The sequence below is a fragment of the Diachasma alloeum genome, unplaced genomic scaffold, assembly GCF_001412515.2.
Source record: "Diachasma alloeum isolate Michigan unplaced genomic scaffold, Dall2.0 Dall_scaffold_00185, whole genome shotgun sequence".
Lineage (NCBI taxonomy): Eukaryota > Metazoa > Arthropoda > Insecta > Hymenoptera > Braconidae > Diachasma > Diachasma alloeum.
The window spans coordinates 392,973-415,289 of NW_021680351.1; the positions used below are offsets into that span (position 1 = coordinate 392,973).

Here is a 22,317-nt window from a genome sequence, read left to right on the forward strand (position 1 = left end):
GGGGGGGGGGGGGGAGGGGGGACGTGGAGATGCGAAAAATGCACACGGATGAAGAGGTTGAATGGAAAATCGAAGTAGAGAAATTAAAGATGTTCAATAGAAAATATTCTATCGAAAACACAAATTTTTCAACTCATTGTAAGTTATCATTGTAAATTCAGCATCACATTTTCCTTTTTTCCCTCTGGGTCGCCCCCTGGGCGATGGATTAGACTGTTTTATTTTCTTTTCAATTAATCCATCGATAAAATATGCTCCTATCAAAACTTCTCAATAATTTGCCATATTGAGAATAATCTAATGATGAGAATAATCTTATGATGAAAATTATTATTCTCATCAGTACTTCCGACAATAAAACAAAAATAATGAAAAAAATGGTTAACAAAAAAAATTTTTTGCTTGAATTGCGTCAAACGGTTGAAAATCAAATTGAGAACTACTTAAATTATAACTTTTATTTTGCGCATCGCAGGACTGAGTGATAATTGACTTACATTCGTTGTGCAGTCTGTGTATTCGTCACTGTTATCGTAGCAGTCATCGATGTTATTGCAGAATTTCTCCAGGGGAATACAGTTGCCATTTTTGCATCTGAATTCACTGGGGCTGCATTGATTCGGCCGAGGAGTTGTCGACGACTCTGAGACTTCTGAACAGTCTCGCTCGTCGGAGAAGTCACCGCAGTCGTTGTCACCGTTGCAACGGAAAAATGCGGAAACACATCTGCTATTCTTACACTGAAACCATTCTGGAGGCTCGCAATTTTCCGATGCTAATGAGTGACCGGGAAAATGATACAAAATAATTAATTGTGCGATTACTGACGGAATGAAAAAATGAGGGAATTCAATTTATTGTTTATAATTATTTTCTCTTTGTTTACTGAGAAAATTCAGAAATAAAATGAATTAATTATAATGAATTAATTAATTAACTAATTAATTAATTATCATTAATCATTAATTACTCATAATAATGACTCATTATAATTATAATTACCGAGATAATTTCAGTTTTGAGAAATCAAAAAAATATGAAATTCTCAATTCACTGGAAATTTCTAATTTTTCTCTTCAACAAAGTTGGATTTAAAATCAAGAGAAACATTCGGTTTGAAATTCCTCGGTGCTCCCCAAATTGCTTGAATACTCACATATTTCTTGATAACATAAACACAGGAGAACACAGGTAAACACCAAGTTGATCCTTGCCATCGCCTGCGCAATAAGCCGAGGGAGAAATCAGGGATTAAATGTGAATTAAATCAAACTGTGGACTTTATTAGGGGACGGGGTAATGAAATGGGCCTCTTAAATCATTAATATGCTGATAATACGATTAGGATCAATTAAATCTCAATTGAAAAAATTAAAGACATGTTTTCAAAATGAAATAAATGAATAAAATGAAATTAACAAATATATTGAGATATTTTCCACGGTTTAAAAAAAATTTATTCATTTATTTTTATTATTTTTCTATGGAAATCCAGCAGAATTTTCTATCACATTCACTAGGTTTTCCTATGAAATTCCCACGCGCGTAAAATGCCGCGTGATATTAAATATAGGCTAGCGCGATTTTTGAGGGAATTTCACCCACGAATTTCACCCACTGGAAACACTATCGGTTCAATGTCCCACGAGACATTTACGCAATCACTTGTGCTTATTTCCGGGAAAATGAAGCGAATTGAGAAGAAAGAGTTGCAATTAAAGTATTTTTAGATCTAAGGTTTATTATTAGAAGATGTTAATTAGCACATGATGAGAACTAATTTTTTTCAGAATTAATGAATAATTCTCATGTTTTTTTTCAATACTTCTTTAAAAATACGAATTAAAGAAAATTTGAAACGTTTGGATCTATTTTGATAATTTTTGATATTTTGCGTTCATTAAAAATGGAAGAAATCCATTAATAATTGTCGCGGACCAATTTTTGTCCAATTGAAGATCAATTTTTAAAAACAGTCTGGGGAATAAATGAGAAAAATCAATGAATAACGGAAGAAATTGGGGAATTGCAATTTTCTGGATTGAACATTAATAAATTAAATAATTGCATTGAAGCATTGAAGTGAAGTTGTTCAATGATTCATTAAATTTTTCTCTTAAAATCAACCCTTCACAAGAAAATGAATTAATTTTTGGAAATGTAAGTGATGGACGAAATCACTCGGCAACTCACCGATAACGCACGGCAGACGCAAGGGGCTTGCAGGGATTAGACACTTTCTTCTCACTACTCTCTGTTGGATATCCGTCGAGTGACAAGAGAGAATGATGACTGAAGGGAACTCTCGTAAATACCGGACAATGGGCCTTCGAGTTTCGGATGCCAGGGAATATTCAGTATACTCGACCCACTGATTCTGTTGTTAAATAGAGTCATTTATTTTGTCCAATTATTGACCAATCGATAAATTCCCATCAATGGTACGACACGAAGAATTTTTTTTTCTACAAAATTCAAGAAATTTCGTCGGTGATTGAATACTTCTGCTATAAATTCAATGATAATAAATCTTAATTCGCGTTATTTTCACGGAAATTGATACAATTATTCCGCACGCTGTCCTTATGAAGTTTTTTCGTGCGTGAAATTATGTAAAATGAAAAACAGGCAAATAAACCAAGCAAAATGAATGAAATCATAACACTGAATAAAATAAACAGATTGAGCGGATAATGATGAAATAGATACGGAGATGATATAGCTATTGTCAATTAAATATGAATTATGAGTTTGTAATGATCTTGACGTGACAGACTTGTCCTCAATTTAATGAGATCAAAGAACTCAAATAAATTACCATTTTTAATTACAAATTCGACGTTAGTATCTATGAAAAAAAAATGCGTATCATGTTTCGCCCTTGGGGAATCTTCTACCAAAAGTGTTGATGATAGTTCTTATCAGGTTCTCTAATGATCTGACCTTAAATTGAATTTAGAGTCCCGAGGCACGAACCATTGCTATTTGATTCTCATTGAACTCCTACAGACAATTCTATTAGGTTTTGGCCGATTCTATTGAAAAATCCTGCAGCTTTACTGCGCGTTTTTTATAGAAAGACCCGAAAGAAAATATTTTACAGGAAAAATCAGGACAATTTCTTCTTTCTACGCAGCTTTTTCTATTGAGACGTTTCTATACGAATTCCCTGACCTAAATTTTCCAAGGTATTTCGCTCAATTTTTTTTTTGTTTGAAGAATCGAACAGAAAATCAGTCAAACAAATGGTTGAATGAAAATGATTTATATACAGAAATACATGTCACTTACATCCGCTTACATGTGGTATACTTTCCGGCAAAAAATGCAATATCTGAGATATATGCCACCGGATATATTCACGAAATAATTCCGGCAAAATCACTATATTCCACTTATAAGTTTTGGCTTATATTTTTTTCTATGCGGAAAGAGATTTCACGACTCTAAAAATGAAGAGGAGAATATTTTCTTTTATTAAGGAAATAATCTTCGTCAAAATTATTTTTTCTCTCAGTGTAGTTCAGAAGTTGAAGTCGACTATCAGCGCTGACCATCATTAGGTTCCTGAGAGGGCTCGTGAACGGCAAGGGCGGGAGTGGTGGCAGTATCTACTGTGCGCCAAGACCTGTCAGCGCCGGAAGCTGTGGCCACATCGCCTGCAAGCCCCCAGTAAATTCGAGTTATCATTAACCCTCCTGAACTGGCTCAATGAGCAAAGCGCGGCCTTTTCTCGATTTTTTCTTGTTGCATGCAAAATTATGTATGAAAAAATTTGTAAAAATTACAATGCCTAGTTCAAACCCTCTAGAATGAACTGGTAAGATTCATATTCCTTGAAAACCCCATGAATACCATGAAAAATAATAATTTAGTGAGACTGGTACGGAAAAGCGGCGCCTCGCCGCCCGGACCCAGTGGACTCGTGTAGTCGGCTTTAGCCGCGCTGTTGCCACGTCGTTCGTTTCAGTTCAGAGATATTAGGAACGTCAACATCTCTATCTCGTGCCGTGTTTGGCGTCTCATAAAAAACGCGAATTTTTTTTGGAGCATAAATGGTGTTTAATTCGAGGAAAATGTGTGCAGTGTAGATTTTTATTCACGTATACTCCAATGTGGCAACACCGCGCTAACCGTAACACGGGCGGCGCGTTGCTCACCGAGCCAGTGGACTCGGGTGGGCGCGGAACGCCAGTTCAGGAGGTTAATACGAACAACATTAAATCCTCCTCAAGTCCCAAATTATCCACCTAATTAATGTAATACCAATTACCAATGAGCTGCTTGGAGCCATGAGAAATAACAAACAATCCAGGTCCACGATGACTCCTGATCGGAGCAGGCATGCAAGGCCCCTTCCCCACAACCGAGCACCTTTGAAGCACCCCAGAAGGCCCCATCACCCAGTAAAGCGAGTCCCCATAAACATTGATGGTCACAGGCTCCTGGAATTTCTGCCTGAGGAAGACCTCTCGACCCGAGCCATCAAGCTTGGCTCGTTCAACCACCTGAAGCGAAGCGTCGACCCAGTACAACATGGATCGTTCCTGATCAATAGTCATCCCCGAGACGACTCCAACTCCCCCCGCGATATTCACCAAATTTCCTCCAGTCAAATCACTCCTCCAGATCTCGCTGTTGAGTCCATCGGAATCAGTCAAGTTCCTTTGTCCCCAGAAGAGCCAGCCGGCCCTTGGTTCCACCGCGAATGCTGATATAACCCCAGAGTTCCTGGCTTGCACCACCAGAGCAGACTTCGTCTCATTGAAGCTGCAGGATTTGATGGCTTCAGGACTCTCGCCGTCCAAATAATAAACATTATGAGTGATCCAGTCGACAGCGAGGACTCTGGTTCTCCCCCCACTCCCCCCGATTTTATCCTCCTTGGTCAAGAGTTTCAACTCGTGAAATGTCCCAAGAACACCTGAACTCTGTTGCTTGCCAACTCCCTCGGTGGCCTCTGGGCTCGAGCAAATTCGTCTGACATCGTCGTTGGTAGCAGTCGTCAGCCCCACGGAGCCACCAACTGCCTCCTCGACCAAAGGTGGTGAACTGCTCGCATCTTGCCCCAAATCGCAGTCTTTCTCGTCGGAATTGTCTCCACAATCATCGCGATCGTCGCACATCAGCGTTCTCGATACGCATTTGAAGTTCTCACAAGTGAACTCGTCTTGCAAACAGCTGGTGCAATTTTCCTCGTCAGCCCCATTGTAACAGTCGTCAACCCCATCGCACCGTAGAGCTCTGCTGATGCAGGAGTGATCGTAAGAGCATTCGAATTCATCAATCGGACAGGCGGAATCCAGCAGACAAGTCTCTTGGTCTGTGTCAACGATCATTGCTGGTGGGCATCTGCATACACGAGATCCCGGAGCCTCCACCAAACACACGTGGGAGCATCCCCCATTGTTGACTTGGCACCGATGCACCTCCTCCGACGATTGATTCCTAGAGCTCGTAGTCATCAAATGCATAACATCGACATTTTGAATTGCCAAGTTGAATCGCTTCTTTCCGGTGAAGCTCTTCGTCTTGTTCGACCAGAAGATTGTCGTGGAGTTCTGGAGAGTCCAGAAGACCTCATCACCGAGGATTGCCAGGCTCACAGGCTTGTTTAAATGCAAATAGAGTAGCTTTCTGTCTTTCCCATCGAAAGAAACGCTTTCAATTCTCCCTGTCCCCTGATCCGCCAAGAAGATCCTCTCCGTCTCGGCGTCGAAGGCCAGAGCAACTCGTGGACCTCGGAAATTATTCTTCAGAAATCTGCTCCTCTCGCCCCCTGCCATCGACATTCTGTCGATGTGACAACTGGATGTCAGACAGAATGTCACGAACATCGTGGACTTTTCCGGAATAAGTAGAATCGATCTGGGTTCTTCGGAGAAGGGAAAATAGGTCCTCTCCAAAGTCGATAAACTCATTATTTCGATTCTTTTCTGCTGAACATCCGCCGAGTACAAGTTATTCCCGATATAATCGAACGCTACACCGCCGATTATTTTGTCACCTCCGAAGATCCGAGAGATCTCGTCGAACATTATTTGATTGCCATTGCTCAACGAGTTGCGATTGGTGGTTTCGTAGACCTCAGCGAAGTGATGAGATGTTGTGATCCTGTCCCAGTGGGGCCTCCCCAGGATATCATGACGATAATCCAAGAAAGTGCTTCCAGTAGCGATGATCATATGCTGATTGATATTTCTGATCTGCTTGCAACTCTTTCCGTCGTACCCGAGTTCTTTGTCAAGACTGCAGGTGCAAGTGTAGCTCTCGTCAGCAGCTAGCAAGCAGACTTCTTCGCAGCTAGCAGCATTGCAGGGATTATGAAGCTTGGGTTTCAACACAGGATGATGAATGTGGATTCCGTAGATCTCGTTGGCTTCTTGGATAAGAATCTTCTCGTCCTTGCCGGTCAGCTTGTTGCAGTGGCGAATGCTCTTCATCCTCAAGTCACTCCAGAACAACTTCTCATCGAATACAGCGATGGAGAAGGGATGGGTGACGGCTGTATGAAGCACAGTTGTTCGGTCGCTTCCGTCAAGCTTGATGGACTCGACGATCTTGAGTTTTGCGTCAACCCAGTAGAGTCTCGAGTAAGGATAGTCGATGGTGAGACCGTTGGGCCAGCCCAGATGATCGGTTACCATAGAAGACCGAGATCTTCCGTTCATTCCGGCTGTGGAAATGTGGGGTTCATGTCCCCAGTCGCTCCAGTACATCTTCTTGGTCGTCGGATGCAGCGCAAGTCCTCGTGGTTTCTCAGTTTCTTCGGTGATTATTGCTGTACAGTGGGAGCCGGTGCTCGTGCAGACCCCTATTCGCTTGTAAAGACTGTCTGTGAAGTAGATGTTACCGGTTACCCAGTCAACAGCTATCTCTTCGGGGATTCCCACGCCTGCGATCGCGATTACTTCAGCTGCTGTGCCATTGGCAAACGCCCGGAATATACCTTCCTCTTCTCTTTTGACATCTGCCCAGTAGATGTAGGTGGAGTCCAGGGAGACACCACCCACGTGTGTCAGGGTCTTCCTTATCGGGGTGTAAGCTTTGTTCGATGTCAAGTTGAAGCCGTGGATTTCTGTCTTGGTGGAGAAGACTAGGAGGGCGCTTCCTTTCTCTTTGCTCACTCTGCAGGTTCGGCCGTCCGGCTGGAGATCGTAGCCTCGCTCGCAGGAGCAGGTGTAACTTCCCGGTTTGTTCTGGCACTTGTGATCGCAGACTGGAGGACTCTCTGAGCATTCGTTTATGTCTAGGCAGAGGCGGCCCATCGTTAGGCGAAAGCCTTTCTCGCATTTACCGCTTTTTGCGCAGTTACGCTCGTCGGAGCCGTCGTTGCAATCTTTGTCACCATCGCAGACGTATGATTGCTGGATACATCTTCCGTTGCCGCATTCGAAGTGGGGGGCACAAGAGCCGGCAGCTGATGATGAATGAAAAAGAGGATTGACGATATTGTTGGCAAACAGTTGACGTCAGGGGAGGGGAAGGGGGAGGGAAAACATAGCCTTCTGTGACCCATGTCCGTAATAAATGAGGAGTGGGGGGGGGGAGGTTTTTGAGGAGAAGCAGGCCTCGAGGAGAGTAGAGTGCGAATTATGGAATGGTTCCTATTCTAAAAAAAACATACACTTAAAGTCGATAACTATCGATATCTCGCAAGTTTGTCACGCTTATTCCTCATTGGCTCCAGTCGTCTGAGACGGCAAATTTAATTCAGGATTAATTTAATTTTGAGATTTTCAATTATGATTGTTACAATTACAGCGCGCGTTCGGTCTCGTGGGAGAATAAAGGAGAGTCCACTGAACTGTGCGCGATCTCTTTGGGACCGGTCTGTCACAATTCGGATTTTTTATTTTGATTAAATATATACTTACATATGTCGGGTTTAGATAAGGTCAAGAGTAAGCCCGCTAATATCCAGGCGAAGCGTGCCATTTTCTGATGAACAAATAAAAAATTCATCTTCATTATTTTCGTATTGTCTTTATTTTTTAGACTAACGCGTTGATATAGCAAAAAATTATTCTGTCCATTTTCGCTGACAAATCAAATCATCTTTCTGGGGCGCTGGAAAGAGCTAGAAACCTAGGATATACCGTTGAGAAACGAGTTCCTCCTGGCACAATTCCGGAGATAACAATATTTATTTTCTTAATCCTAGAGTCGTCACCAAAAGTGGCTTGACGAGTCTGGCGTGATAACGCGACGGGATGAGTGACATTCTTTCGGTGGCAGACTGCATTTGTCTGGCCACCCTCAGGAAGAAATGAACAGTTTTGTCACAAGAATGTAATGTCCGAAGTCAAATGGGCTTTTCCCTTCTGATCGTTCCACCTCAATTCTCATTTCGAATGGTCATTTTGCACATTATTTTCTCGCATCGAATATCATTCATCGTTTTGTACTATCATGTTTAATGGAATTATATTTCTTCTTTAATCAGTTGTGTGGAATTCCTTGTGAATCCAAAAATTCCATTCGGAAGCAATAAAAAGAATCTTGGCTTACCAATTGGTGAATTCAGTCAAGACGTCGATGAATTTTATTGCCTCCGCACAATCTTTGGCACTCGATATTTAAATACCCGGAGCCAAAAAACAGGAATGGTCACGGGAAACTCATCGTCTTTCCCTTTCAGACTGTCAGGAGTTTTGGTTGCACCGGCGAGATTCCCTTCGGGAGTTATCGGATTGTATCCCCCCACCACTAGTTCCAGACATTTTATGATCCAGAAAAGTTTCTGGAGTTCATCGCCCGAGCAATCTATGTCTATAATAGTCCCTATGTCTGTAATAGAAGAGTATTTTTTTTTAAATTCATCGAAACTATGATGATTTCTATTTTTTGAGATTTTCTCAAAAACTTGTAGCGCTCTGAATCCAATGGCATTCACTTCCTGAGGAAATTTACGATCTCTATAGATCCTCGGAAAGACATTCTGTAGAAAATGTTCTGCAGAAAAAGTCAATAGAATTCGATTTTCCTATAGAATTTCTTCGGCTCAAATTTTATAAGTTTTTCTGTTAAATTTTTTTGATAGAAAGAAAATGTTTGATTTTTTTTTTTTATACACGGAGAGAAATATTCAATAAAAATTACGTATCTTTTCCGTAATTCCGGGGTGAATAGTGGTTGTAGGAAATTTTACGGAACTGTCACGGAATTTTTCCAGAGCGTTCCGTAATTTTTTACAGGAGATTCAGTGAAAAATTACGATACCGTCACTTAAATCTTCTGAGTCGATTCCGTGATCGGTGAGCAAACTGTGAGTTCCGTAATTTTTACTAAACATTTCTCTCCGTGTAGAAAGACAAAAATGTAATAAAAAAAAAATTTGACCCGAAAAAAAAATATTTAAAAAATAACTCAATAGAGTAAGTTGTGCAGAAAACAACTCAAGGCCCAGTGAAGGCTTTTAAATTTCACCGACGTGTCCCCTTAAATCGGCACCCGAGATTGGCTCTTTTCAGCGAAAACAAAACACAACTCGCCACTCTCCCCCCACGCAACTCTCCATAAGCCCCCCAGTGTTTTCCGGTAACTACTCATCCCCGAGCCAAGTGATTTGGAAATTCTCGCAAGTAGTGGAATTAATTGTCGTTGATGGTCTCTGCAAGCACTTGAGAAATGCCGCATTGTCTCATGAAGTCGATCGTGAGGTCCAGGAGACCCCGGGGAGACGCTAGACGTGAGTTGACGTGAAATGAAGGGTAATTGTGACAGGTTCAGTGGCCCAGTGGCTATAAATCAAATCCGGCGTTTTGGGAACTGCGCGTTCATCTCTTTTTTGCAGATCATGAATTCCTGAATGAATTTATTACGAGTCCCTCAACAATAATTGCAATGGTGTCTCCCATAATTGGGAAATTACCTCCGAAACAAGTGGTTATAGGAGAAAATGTCAGAGAAAAATTTTGCAGCCGACTAGATTCCTCATAAAAAATGTCTTATCAAATTTTTGTGTGGAACGTCTTGTTCTCGAGATAATTTTGTCACCAACATATTCATTAAAATTGACTTTTGAAAAATTGAGTATTACATGTGACGGGTTTGATTTTCTTTTCAATTTTTATGATTTCTAAACGAATTTAGCAATTGGCAATTTGATGGAATTAATTCTAATTAACTCTAATTAATTTAATGCAATTAAATCAAATTGATTCGATGCGATTAATTTAAATTAATTTAATGCAATTAAATCAAATTGATCCGATACAATTGATTTTAATTGATTTAATGCAATTCAATGAAATTAATTTGATACAATCAATTCTAATTAATTTAATGCAATTAATTTGTAAATTATTCCAATTCTCGGATATCCCATAGAACCTAAAGGGACTGTTAATGCCCCTGGGGCCTCTAGAAAGCGAGGAAAGGACAAGGGTACCTCCAGAAGTGGTGATAGGTCACTGAGCCCCACTGAATACGATGGATTGTCGATCATGACGAGGTATAACTTCACGAAAAACCACTCGGTGGCCGGTGGAATTGGGCTGGGCTTGGTGGGAGTGGAAGAGAGACCTCGGGAGGACTCTCCCCCTGATGCCCTGGAGGCTGTGCCACCGGGAGGACAGGATGCGATGGAGAGGAGTGCTGGAGCACTCGAGCAGGCCCAGAGGAGGCCTCAAGTGATCGTTTGGGGGCAGAGGCAGGACGTGGAGGTGAGGGAGCGCGTTGGAGGGGCACAGGAGGTTCTCGAGGGGTTCAAGGTACCTCAGGTGCAGGGAGCACAGGTGAGCAATCATTGGGTTCTGGAGAAGTTGCTGGAGTAGAAGTTTTAGATGAATATAAATTCTTTTTTTTTTAATTTTTTCTTTGGGCGGGATTAGCTCGATGAGGAATGGAGTGAGGAGAAAATGTGATAAAATATTATTTGCGGAGAATTTCAAGGGCTACAAAAAGGTCCTTTGGTAATTTTTGGTAGGACTGATGGTTCTCGAGATATCAGAGAATTAGTAAAGACGGTTTATTATTTTTTTTACAATTTGTAAAATGATTGTTTAGATGATTGTTGAATCATTATTTTTAAATGGTTGTTCAATCATTTTGTTGATGAATCATTTTTAACAGAAATGTGAGAGATGATCATTCAATTGATTGGATTATTTAATTTGTTATTTTTTAAATGATTTTTTTTAAATTGCAATTAAGATTTGTTATTTTTTGGTTAATTATCAGAATTTTATTCTGCGGAAGAGATATGTCATGAGATGTATTCTGGAGATTTTTTTCATTATGTTATTGACGATTTTCATTCCTCTCAGAATCCTCAAACTTGGAAAAAGGCAAAAGTTCTACATTTTTGTCCATATTGTCACAAAAGTTTCGATCGCCCTTGGGTGCTGAAGGGACACCTGAGACTCCACACGGGGGAGAGACCATTCGAGTGTCCAGTGTGCAATAAATCATTCGCTGACAGGTACAGTTGGTTATTGAAAAGAAAATTCAATCGAGAAATCACAATACTTCGTAGACCAGAATAATAAACGAGTGATTTTTGTGTTTAAAAAATGTCAAATGCGAAAATTTAAGTCGAGGAAATTTCACAGAAAATATATTATACTAGAATGAATTGTAGAGAAAAATGGAAATTTCATAGAATTCAATAGAATCAGCCAAAAACTAATAGAAAGTTTATTAGAAATCCAATGAAATTGTTTTATACGTGAACTGTTGGATATGTTGTTATTCACGATGTACTGGATTTTCTTCACTGTTTAATGCCCTAGAAATGTAATTTCCGCAGTTGAAGGGTTGATGTGACGGTCCCATGTCTTTTATCGGATTTAATCTGCTCCAGATCAAATTTACGAGCTCATCAGAGGACGCGAAACCACCACGAGTGGCAGTGGCGGTGCGAAGTTTGCTTCAAAGCATTCTCCCAGAGAAGATACCTGGAGCGTCATTGCCCAGAGGCATGTCGTAAATACAGACTATCACAGAAGAGAGAATAAAGTGTAGAGATAAGGAACAAGTTTTTTGAATAAAGAATTTTATGTTGAGTATACTTCTTTACGAACTCTCAATCAAATTTTATTATTGAAAAAATGATGAAAATTTCACTGCATTACGCTTTGCTAACAACATTTGCTCGAGAAATTTTTTTAAACAATTGATTGAACAAGTGCCGATATTTTTTAAATCTTTTCATATTTTTAGAAAAAAAAATCAAATTTTACAAAACAAAACACATTCGCAAATATATTAGGAAGAGGGATGAGGATCAATAATTTGAACATTCGATTTCGTTACAATATATATTTCACTTTTTTTACTTTTTTCAAAGAGTTTTGAGAGTTCTGGATAGCCCGTCACTTGAATCATCAGAATCACCGTTCACTCGGCGAAAAAATTCGATTTTGCCGAAAGTCGACTTTTCCCTCGAAAAAATCCAAGATATGACCTTTGGCCCCAGGTGAAAATTTTTTTTTTATTTTTTACTTTTCCGACATACTGTTGAGAGTTCTGGATAGGCCGTCGCTTGAATAGCCGGAATCAACTTTCACTCGGCGGAAAAATTCGATTTTGCCCAAAGTCGACTTTTCCCCAGAAAAAATCTAAGATATGACCTTTGGCCCCAGGTGAAAAAAAAAATTTTTTATTTTTTATTTTTCCCACATACTGTTGAGAGTTCTGGATAGACCGTCAGTTGAATAGTTGGAATCGACTTTCACTCGGCGGAAAAATTCGATTTTGCCGAAAGTCGACTTTTCTCCTGAAAAAATCCAAGATTTGACCTTTGGGCCCCAGGTGAAAAAAAAATTTTTTTATTTTTTATTTTTCCCACATACTGTTGAGAGTTCTGAATAGCCCGTCGCTTGAATAGCCGGAATGAACTTTCACTCGGCGGAAAAATTCGATTTTGCCGAAAGTCGACTTTTCCCCTGAAAAAATCCAAGATATGACCTTTGGCCCCAGGTGAAAAAAAAATTTTTTTATTTTTTATTTTTCCCACATACTGTTGAGAGTTCTGGATAGCCCATCAGTTGAATAGTTGGAATCGACTTTCACTCAGCGAAAAAATACGATTTTGCCGAAAGTCGACTTTCCTAACCTTTGACCCCAGGTGAAAAATAGTATATTTCGTAACGAGTGCAAAAAACATTTTTTCACGAGTTACGAACAATATTTTTCATCACAATGTGGCGGAAATGGGACTTTTAGGCATGCGGAGCGTGCCACCAGTCGGCAATGTAGAGAAATTTCCGAACCTATCGCTGCCTGATTTAACCTCACGTATGAGTAGTACCTTCAAAATTAATGTCTCCTGTTACCCTGCTCCTTAATTCATAAAAAAATTTCCACGAAATGGGCTGCATTTTTTCAATTCCCTCTACCTCCCAGTTCATCGTCGAGACCCTTCGGCACCGGAACACCTGTTTCAAACTTTCCCGCTCAATACCGAACGCGCCGGAACCGCGCGCATGCGGCCCTCCCCGACGGTTGAACCCCCCACCCTTTCGCCGCGCTGGCCACATCTGTGTACATTTCTCCTGCAATAATCGTCCGGCATTTGACGCAGTGCGTTGCTAATTTCCGAGATAAAAAGCTTGAAAACCCTTGATAAGCGGCACCGAGACCCCTCGAGCGTCCCACGGGCCCCCAAAGTTCTCCAGGAAGTCTCCCAGGCCCAGTCCCACCGCGAGTTTCTCCAAAGACTCGAGAAAAAAGTGCAAACTCCGAGAAAAAAAAACAGGGAAAAAGAGGTTGGAACAATTTCGTTAGGGAGGGAACGCTTGGCGCGTTACGGCGATAGATCGAAACATTGACATTGGGCGGGGGCGGCGGAGAGGGGGCAACGAGGAGAGTTTGTCGGCCATTTTGGCGTGTCAGTGTGTTTCTCGTTACGTTCCCCTGTGGATTTCTGAATACTACGCTCGCTAATCGGCATCGGTGTACATCCTTCACGAGGTAATTACATTGTTTTATCATTCTTGATTAATTAATTGTTTGAATCATTGAGTTTGGACCTGTGATAATCGTTATCACATCATTTTTATCGGTTCTGGGTATTTTTAACTTGTCGTTGGGGAGATGTGGGGAGCTCTCAGTGGTGGGAGATCATTTTTTGGCGCCTGAATAAATTTTTTTCAGCTATTTTCCCTCATCTTTCCTCCACCTCGGGCTATTGTTCACGATTTTTTGGCTTTGGTCGCTCATTTGGGGGAAGGGGAGGGGGGGGGATTTTTTTTTTTTTTTTTTTGAAAAATCGCTCAAGATGTTTTTTTTTTCGTGTCTGGGGGGAAGACCAGTCTACTCGTTGAGATGATTTTTTTTTAGGTTCTTTTGGGAATTTCTTAGGCTTTTCTGGAGTTGTTAATTTTTTTGGAGGGGGTTTTGGGGAGTTTGCGGTTTAATTTACTTTGGCATTCGAGTTTTTGAGATCCAGTTTGGTGTGTAGACAGAAGAGGAGAACAAAGAGAGATTAAAGGTTTGGATTTCAGGTTTTCGAAGAGTTTTCCTGTTTGTTTCGGATTATTTTAAACTTATGATCGATATTTCGGGGATTAAAGTCTGTTCTGGGGCTGTTGTGATGGATTTTCGAAGGAGTTCTGGGACATTTTTGGGATTCTTTTGTGCTGCGGATTAGGGTCATTGTAAGAGGCATTTCGGAATTTATCAAAACAAGTTGAGACGGAATTGTTCGAGAGTTTTAGGCGAAATTGTCGTTGGGGACTGCGAGGTGACCTCGGCTGTTTGTTTTCGTTCGGGGCTTGAGACACTCGTGAGTCGTGATATTCAAGGCAATTTATTCGCTTCGGGTTTTATTCAAACGTGGGCTTCGAAGGTGAAATAATATTTCAGGTCTTTGACGATTAATTTCTGGATTTTCGTGAGAGTTTAGTCCTTCCTTCTTTTTCTTTTTTCCATTCTTTTTTTTTTGTTGATGATAGGTTATGGGTCTTGAGAACTTGGTTTGGATTTTTCTAGTTGGTTTTTTCGATTTTTTTTTAATGGGAAAATCGTGATTTTGTAGGTATTTTATGAGAGAAAAACTTGTTTTTTTTTTCATTTTGGGAATTGGTGAATTTGTGGCACTGACTTTTTTTAAATTTTTTGCTCCAGATTAATAGGATCACTGAACTGTTTTCGAGATGATGACCGAAACGCATATTAATTCCAATCACATGCTGAATTCGGGTCTGACCAGTAAGTCAGACCATGAGAAGATGGACGATGTGGGCTGGAAAGCAAAACTTAAAATTCCACCAAAGGACAAACGCATCAAGACAAGTGTAAGAATATTTCCCATATTTCTAAAAAGCTTTTTTTATTCAACTTTAGTTTACAAAATTTATCAGATTTTTTTCCATTATTATTCATCCTTTTTTGTAATTATTTGCAATATCTTATAGTCAAAATGTTTGAAATTCTTAAATCAATATTATTTACAATTTTTTACTTTTCTTCAACTTGTTTATATTTTTTTCAATTCCTATTTTCATTTTTTTCTCATCGATTTAGTGGATTTTCTGGCCTGAATTTGAGCCAAAATCATTCAACGAAATTGATCAATTGTTCGAAGTATCAAAAAATAGTCAAAAAAATGAATTATTGACATCAATCAATTCTTGATATTCTCCATGATTGATATTTTCAATTTCATTCCATTTTCATTGATTTGTAATTTGCTTTTATGGACAATATTACTCAAAATTCATAATAAATGTTGATTCTCCATAATTGTCTTCACGATATTTAATATTCTTATTTTTTGTCTATTGCAGGATGTCACAGACACACGTGGTAACGATTTCGAAGAATTCTGCTTGAAGCGAGAACTTTTGATGGGAATATTTGAGAAAGGATGGGAGAAACCATCGCCAATTCAAGAAGCCAGTATACCAATTGCCCTGTCTGGTAAAGATATTCTGGCCCGTGCCAAGAACGGTACAGGAAAGACTGGAGCTTACTCAATCCCAGTATTGGAGCAGGTAATTCATTTATTCATTTTATTAATAATAATGATAATTTATTATTTTTATTTTATTAAAATTTGGTATTTTTGTTGCAGGTTGACGCCAAGAGAGACGTTATCCAAGCATTAGTCATAGTGCCTACCAGAGAATTAGCATTGCAGACATCTCAAATCTGTATTGAGCTCGCTAAACACATGGATGTTAAGGTTATGGTGACCACTGGTGGAACTAATCTGCGTGATGACATTATGAGGATTTACCAAAAAGGTAGAATTTTCAATATAATTATCAATCTTCGCCCATTCGAAACCCCATTTATGATAATAAAAATGTTGAAAGAGAATTGAATCTTTCAATTTATTATTTCGCTGATTATTTAATTTAAAAAAATTTCACTTCAAGCGATTATTGCAACACCAAATCAATGGAAATTATTTTGCAATGGCCTTTACGACGACAAGGTTTACAGAAAATAAAAGAAATAAACACATTTTTAATAAACAGATGTAGATTATTTTGCAATGGCCTTCGTAACGACGAGGTTTGCAAAATAATGTTGAGAGAGAATTAAAGAATGCCTCTTGACATTCTTTTTCTATTTTAGTGAATGCTTATAAACAATTAATTGTAAAAAGGAATCAACACTCGTGATTGTTGAAAATTTGCTGTCATTCATTCAATTGATTTCTTTTAAATTTCAGTTCAAGTGATTATTGCAACACCAGGTCGTATTCTCGATCTGATGGACAAAAATGTCGCCAACATGGATCACTGCAGAATTTTGGTACTTGACGAGGCTGACAAACTCCTATCACAAGACTTCAAAGGCATGTTGGATCATGTTATTTCCAGATTACCCCAGGAACGACAGATATTGCTGTATTCAGCCACGTTTCCCCTCACTGTTAAACAATTCATGGAAAAACATTTGAGAGATCCATACGAGATTAACTTGATGGAGGAGTTGACACTTAAGGGTGTCACACAGTACTACGCCTTTGTTCAGGAACGCCAGAAAGTCCACTGCCTCAATACATTATTTTCAAAACTCCAAATAACACAGAGTATTATATTCTGCAACTCAACGCAGCGGGTTGAATTGTTGGCCAAGAAAATCACAGATTTGGGGTATTGCTGCTATTACATTCATGCCAAAATGGCACAAGCACACAGAAATCGTGTGTTCCATGATTTTCGCGCTGGCCTATGCCGAAATTTGGTGAGTTTTATTAATATTTTTTCATTGTACTTTTGTTTCGTTGATTTGGAATTTTTGTTTTGGGGTCAGCAATGGTTCGTACGCAATTTTTATGGCATAATCTGTTAGGGGGGGCTATTGTGGCAATCAAGAGAATTATTTATTGAATTGGAGGTGAAATCATTGGAGGAGTTATTTTTTAAAGTGATTTTATTTTTTTGGAGTTTGTACTCTATAATTTTTCTGGAATTATTTGTTAGGGGACTATAATAGAAATTACAGTGTTAGTGAAGATAATGGTTCTCCTGTGGTAATTAGAATTTTTAGTAATTGAATTGGGGATAGAATTATCGCAGCATGATTTTTTCGTTCTTAAATTTTCATTCCTAGGTCAAAAAATGAATATTTTTACTGCTTGCTTTGAAGAAATAATCATCAAAGGATTTTTTTTGTAACGATTCCGCATTTTTTTCATCAAAAATCATGCGCTGTTGATTTTCATTCCATTTAATTTAAATTTACATCCACTAAAGAATGGATTATCCACAGAAAAAAACGCTAAAATCCATCGTTTCTTTGATTCTGTTAAAAAAAAAACACTAGGTAAGCAGTGACTTGTTCACGCGCGGTATTGACGTCCAGGCTGTGAACGTTGTAATAAACTTTGATTTTCCAAAAATGGCTGAGACCTATCTCCACCGTATCGGTCGCTCTGGCAGATTTGGCCACTTGGGTATTGCCATTAATCTGATAACTTACGAGGATCGTTTCAATCTCCATCGTATTGAGTCTGAGCTTGGTACAGAGATCAAGCCAATTCCCAAAGTGATAGATCCAAGCTTATACGTTGCAAGACCAGACGACAGCAACAGTATGGAGGAAGGTAATGTGTCGAAGTAGTTTGTCTCAACGATTATATCAAGAACATTGAAAAACCAGAATCGCAAATTTTGCATTAAATAAACACCCATAAATACATTAAATTAAAAAACCCTAAAAAATAAAAAAAAATGATGGAAGAAATACAGGAAGAGGAGGAGGAGGAAGTGTTTTTTTTTTCTGGTGACTCGTACATACTATGGCATTAATCCTCGATTACTTCGAACACAAAAACGTGAGATAGTGAAAAAAAAATATAATTAAAATACCAACAAAACTGGAATAAACGTTACTTAAGTCTGATAAAATGTCTCAATGGGGTGTGCGTGCTTGTAGCCAGTGTAAAAAGACAGTTCAAGTGCTAAAAAAGACGTAAAGGAAGACTCAATCAACAAGAAGAAAAATACATGGAGAAATTCATTGAAATTCGCAGCTGTTCACTTCTTCGTTACAAAATGGATGAACAGAGGGATTAATAGAACGAAGATGTGATTTTTTTTTTTGTAAATATTATGGTTAAACCGAGGAGAATCAATCACATCAATTGAAATCGGTTTGATTGAGAGACATTATTTCAAAAAATATAAAAACAAAACGATATGTTTAAATTAATTCGATGAACTCAGTGACTGAAGTGTGAGCGTGTGCCGGTGCGAGTCATTTATTCTCTGTAAATAGACAACAATAACGTTTAAATGTACATAATTGATAATTAATTAGTCAGAGTCAAGCCATTATCAAGAGCACAACGCGTAGAAGGGGATATTCATGGGAGAATTGTTTGAATTGATACAGTGGAAGGGGTTATTCTTATGGAGGAATTTAAAATTGATGGATTTATTGCATTTTATTCGTGTACATACAGCATGAGAACAAATATTGAGGGGGTTTTACTAAGGATGAACGTTTTGATACTGAGGGCCTCGTTCTTTATTAAATTGTGGGATTCAATTCATTTGGGGATGGGGGGGAATTTTTTGAGGGTGGAAGGATGAACCTTAAATGGGGTACTACCTCGGTAACGATGGGGTTGAGGGAAAAATGTCAGAAGATATTTTTTGTGGGGAATTTTCTTATCTACAAAAGAACACTGATGGTATTTTTCACTAAATCCACTCGTTATCGAGATAATTGGGAAATTAGTGAAAGTGTTTTGTTGAATTTGAGGGATTCGCAGGGTTATTTCGTCCAGAAAATTGTGATTTATCTCGGTGATGACGGGTTTTGGGGGGAAATGTTGCGGGACATTTTTTGTGGGAAATTTTCTCAGCTGCAAAAAAGGTTCAGGGGTGTTTTTCCCTAAAACCTGTTGCCATCGAGATAATCAAGAAAATGTGAAGTTTGATTCATCAAGTTTTCTCACTCCTCAAATAATTTGATAAAAACTCTTATTAAGAAGTTCATTTTCTCTTGGCCTGTTCAATTTCATTGGTTCATTTCATCCACAGAGAAAGAAAAATCATAATTTTTTTTCATTAATGAAATCGTTACGTTTTTAACGTTTTCGAATTTATCATACAACTGTAAAATAAACAAAACGTATGTATAGTTTGATTGTGGCTTGATTTTGCAATCTCAATACGGTCATAAATACAACTCTGAAAATCAAATCACGAGAATCCAGAAAAAATTACGACCGAGATAAAAAAAATCTGTTTTTTTTCTTCTTTTTTTCCCATAAAAAAATTCAAAAACTTTTTTGTTTCTCCCTTTTCCCTGTTTATTCCGTGTTTTTTTTTACCTCGAATGTGATTGGAGAAATTTTTTTTAATGGTACTGTGATTGAGAATCAGAGGGTTGTAAAATTGACTAGTTTTATACAATTATTTTTATAACCGATTTGGCTGATGGGCTTCGTGGGCGCTGTGGGGGATCGTAAATACAAAAATAATTAATTATTGAATGATTTTAATTCATAATTAACATGCTGTTACGGTCCATGAAGGAGAGTTAAATTACCCCGGATGTTTTCATGATTTTTTTCACCGATTAATTAACACTCGACGAAATGAAAATTATGAAAAAAAAAGCAAAAAATGAAGAAAATGTGAAAGTATTTGTACAAAACATGGTGCTGTGATGTTTTTCTTCACTATTTCAAGACCCAGTATCAATCATTGTCTCTGTACATGAGTACTTGATCATTAATAATCCTCAGAAGTACTCGAATGATGATTAAAAACAAATTAAACGATTAAAATCAGTGGTGAAGTGGATAATAACGAAAAATAAAAAATCACACTTTCACTAAATCGCGATTATCTCGAAAACTGCTGGGTTTATTGAAAAATGTCGTAAGATATTTTATGTGGGAAATTTGATTCTCTACAAACAGTGTCTGAACATATTTTTTGATAAAACCACTCGTTCACGTAATCATTACGAAAGTACATCCCAGCGTCATTTTTACCCCTTCACTACTGATCAACGCTCATTAAAAATCGAAGAATAATCAATTACGATCCTGCACACCTACGAAACACATATATAACATCACGTATACCTTTTTTTCACTCTACGAAAATCGCAAGAACATAAAACAATTAAAACTAGCGATAAAACCTGAAATATCGTAAATCGACGAAAAACACTCGAAGAGACATTTATTGTAAATGTGAACATGTGAGTGAGGTTTGTGGGTGTGTGAAGTAACCTCCCAATCCTCGAGAAAATTCTTTGTAATATAACCGGGCCAAAAAAACCGATACGAGAGTGGCAGTCGAGCAAATGTGAGAGAAACGCGATAAAAAAAAGGGAAAAATGGTTTTTAAAAAATTCTCTCCACATCCGAAATAATCCTGAGGGCTCCGGCCCTCATTACCGAGCATTAAAAATGATTTTTTAAAAAAATTGTCGAGGGAGAATTGAAAAATTTCCTCGAACTTGACGAGCGAAAAAGAAAAACATGAAAATAACGAAAAACCATTTGCAAATGAATCTCTTTTTTTGACTCAACAATCTTGTGTGAACCGACTGATGAGTGCTGGTAGATCCATGCCACTAAATGTAAATTATAGTCCAACGTATTAATTGCTATTGCAAAGAAAAATGCAACAAAAATATATATTATATATAAATAAAGAAGGAGAACGAAGAATTGTGTCCATCGACTTTTCACTCCAGAGAAGTCTGTAAAGATGAATTAAATGCCCTTCATTCTTTATTTATTCAAATGAGGATTGTGTTCGTTATTATGTTTGTGGTGGAATGAATAGAGCTGAATGAAACAGAATGGAGTTGAATGAAATGGCGAAACACCCGAAAATAACAGAAAGGGGCATTTTTATTCTGGATAAAATGTAGAATAACCGGTGATAATGTTTTCCATTGTGGTTTTTAGGTTTAATTAAATGATTGTGAGGCATGATGATGGATTAATCGTTAGATGATGAGCTTGAAAGATGAAAGAAGTTGTGTTAATAGAGCAGAATGGAAAATAAGTCAACCAAAAGCAGTAACAACTGCAGTTGTAATTGCAGTTTTATCATTTTCATTATTCGATTGATTAGTTTCGTTGGGGGTTACGATTATCTTCGAATTATTATTTCTTACGATCAAAGTGAGTTAGGGTGATTCAGGGCTCGATGGGATCTCGTTAATGTCCGGACTGAATTATTGGAGAAGTCTTGAAATTTCTGTTTTTGGGGTCTTATGGGCTGAATAGTTTCAGTCTCGGGAGATTAATGCACCCATCGAGGAAGGGGGAGGGGTTTTTTTTGGAGAGAACATTGCGGTTGAGGTGATGTCAGATGGTGGAAACGTCTAATAACAGAAAGTTTTTCTGGGGGAAGTGGTAAATTCGAGGGTAACTTGGTAAATAATTGGGTTGGGGGAAAATGTGATGAAATACTTTTTGTTGAGAATTTCAAGTGCTACGAAAAAGGTCTGATAACATTTATCGATAAATTGAGGCGTTATCGAGATAACTGGGGAATAACTAATGAAGGAAATGAAATTTAAATCGAGAGCAGAAAAAAAATTCAGAGATTTTTGCGAATATTTTCGAAATTATTGGGTTTACCGAAAAATATGTCAAGACCATTTTTGGAGCTCTTGAAATTGTCGACGAAAAATGTCGTATGACATTTTTTTTACAGCCGCTATTTACAGAGATATTTGAGGATTAAGGGGGTGAGAATTTTTGGAAGTTTTTTTTCTGGGTTTTTATCACTTCCCTTCGGATTTAAAGTCATCGACTTTAATTCCCAATATTTGGGACAGTGTGTCATTACTTCTGCGCATGTCCACTCGTTACACTTTATATTTTCAACCGTGTAATGTAAACGAATCGATTTATAGAGTGCGGGGGGGGGG

At 38.4% G+C, this 22,317-nt stretch overlaps 4 protein-coding genes across 6 annotated transcripts in view; 2 read left to right on the forward strand and 2 right to left on the reverse strand.

Moving 5' to 3' along the window:
- LOC107048181 (vitellogenin receptor) overlaps positions 1–2,276 on the reverse strand; it is a 9,963-nt gene extending 7,687 nt beyond the window's left edge. The window contains exons 1-3 of the mRNA XM_015271245.1: positions 2,194–2,276; positions 1,157–1,220; positions 498–775 (exon numbers count right to left, since the gene is read on the reverse strand). Of these exons, the coding sequence (XP_015126731.1) occupies positions 498–775; positions 1,157–1,217 (339 nt within the window). The 5' untranslated portion in view covers positions 1,218–1,220; positions 2,194–2,276. The remainder of the gene's footprint in view (positions 1–497; positions 776–1,156; positions 1,221–2,193) is intronic.
- Positions 2,277–3,543: 1,267 nt separating this feature from the next.
- LOC114841691 (vitellogenin receptor-like) lies at positions 3,544–7,268 on the reverse strand. The gene is made up of 2 exons (XM_029126769.1): positions 4,274–7,268; positions 3,544–3,659 (listed from the first exon to the last, which is right to left on the reverse strand). The coding sequence occupies exons 1-2, from the start codon at positions 7,266–7,268 to the stop codon at positions 3,544–3,546; spliced, it is 3,111 nt and encodes a 1,036-aa protein (XP_028982602.1).
- Positions 7,269–9,630: 2,362 nt separating this feature from the next.
- On the forward strand, positions 9,631–12,011 carry LOC107048081 (zinc finger protein 236). Its single transcript, XM_015271053.1, has 4 exons — positions 9,631–9,691; positions 10,333–10,739; positions 11,271–11,425; positions 11,807–12,011. The coding sequence occupies exons 1-4, from the start codon at positions 9,631–9,633 to the stop codon at positions 11,958–11,960; spliced, it is 777 nt and encodes a 258-aa protein (XP_015126539.1). The 3' UTR covers positions 11,961–12,011.
- A 1,472-nt stretch (positions 12,012–13,483) lies between these two features.
- Positions 13,484–21,783, forward strand: LOC107048122 (ATP-dependent RNA helicase me31b). 3 transcript variants are annotated; one of them, XM_015271131.1, is made up of 7 exons: positions 14,797–14,811; positions 14,901–14,979; positions 15,073–15,242; positions 15,735–15,941; positions 16,022–16,193; positions 16,628–17,145; positions 17,728–21,783. In XM_015271131.1, exons 3-7 carry the CDS (start codon positions 15,102–15,104, stop codon positions 18,022–18,024), a joined length of 1,335 nt encoding a protein of 444 aa, XP_015126617.1. In that variant the 5' UTR covers positions 14,797–14,811; positions 14,901–14,979; positions 15,073–15,101; the 3' UTR covers positions 18,025–21,783. The 3 variants fall into 3 exon arrangements, with proteins under 3 accessions (XP_015126615.1, XP_015126617.1, XP_015126618.1); XM_015271129.1 differs by lacking the exons at positions 14,797–14,811; positions 14,901–14,979 and adding an exon at positions 13,484–13,917; XM_015271132.1 differs by lacking the exon at positions 14,797–14,811 and having other exon boundaries at positions 14,885–14,979.
- Positions 21,784–22,317: the final 534 nt, after the last annotated feature.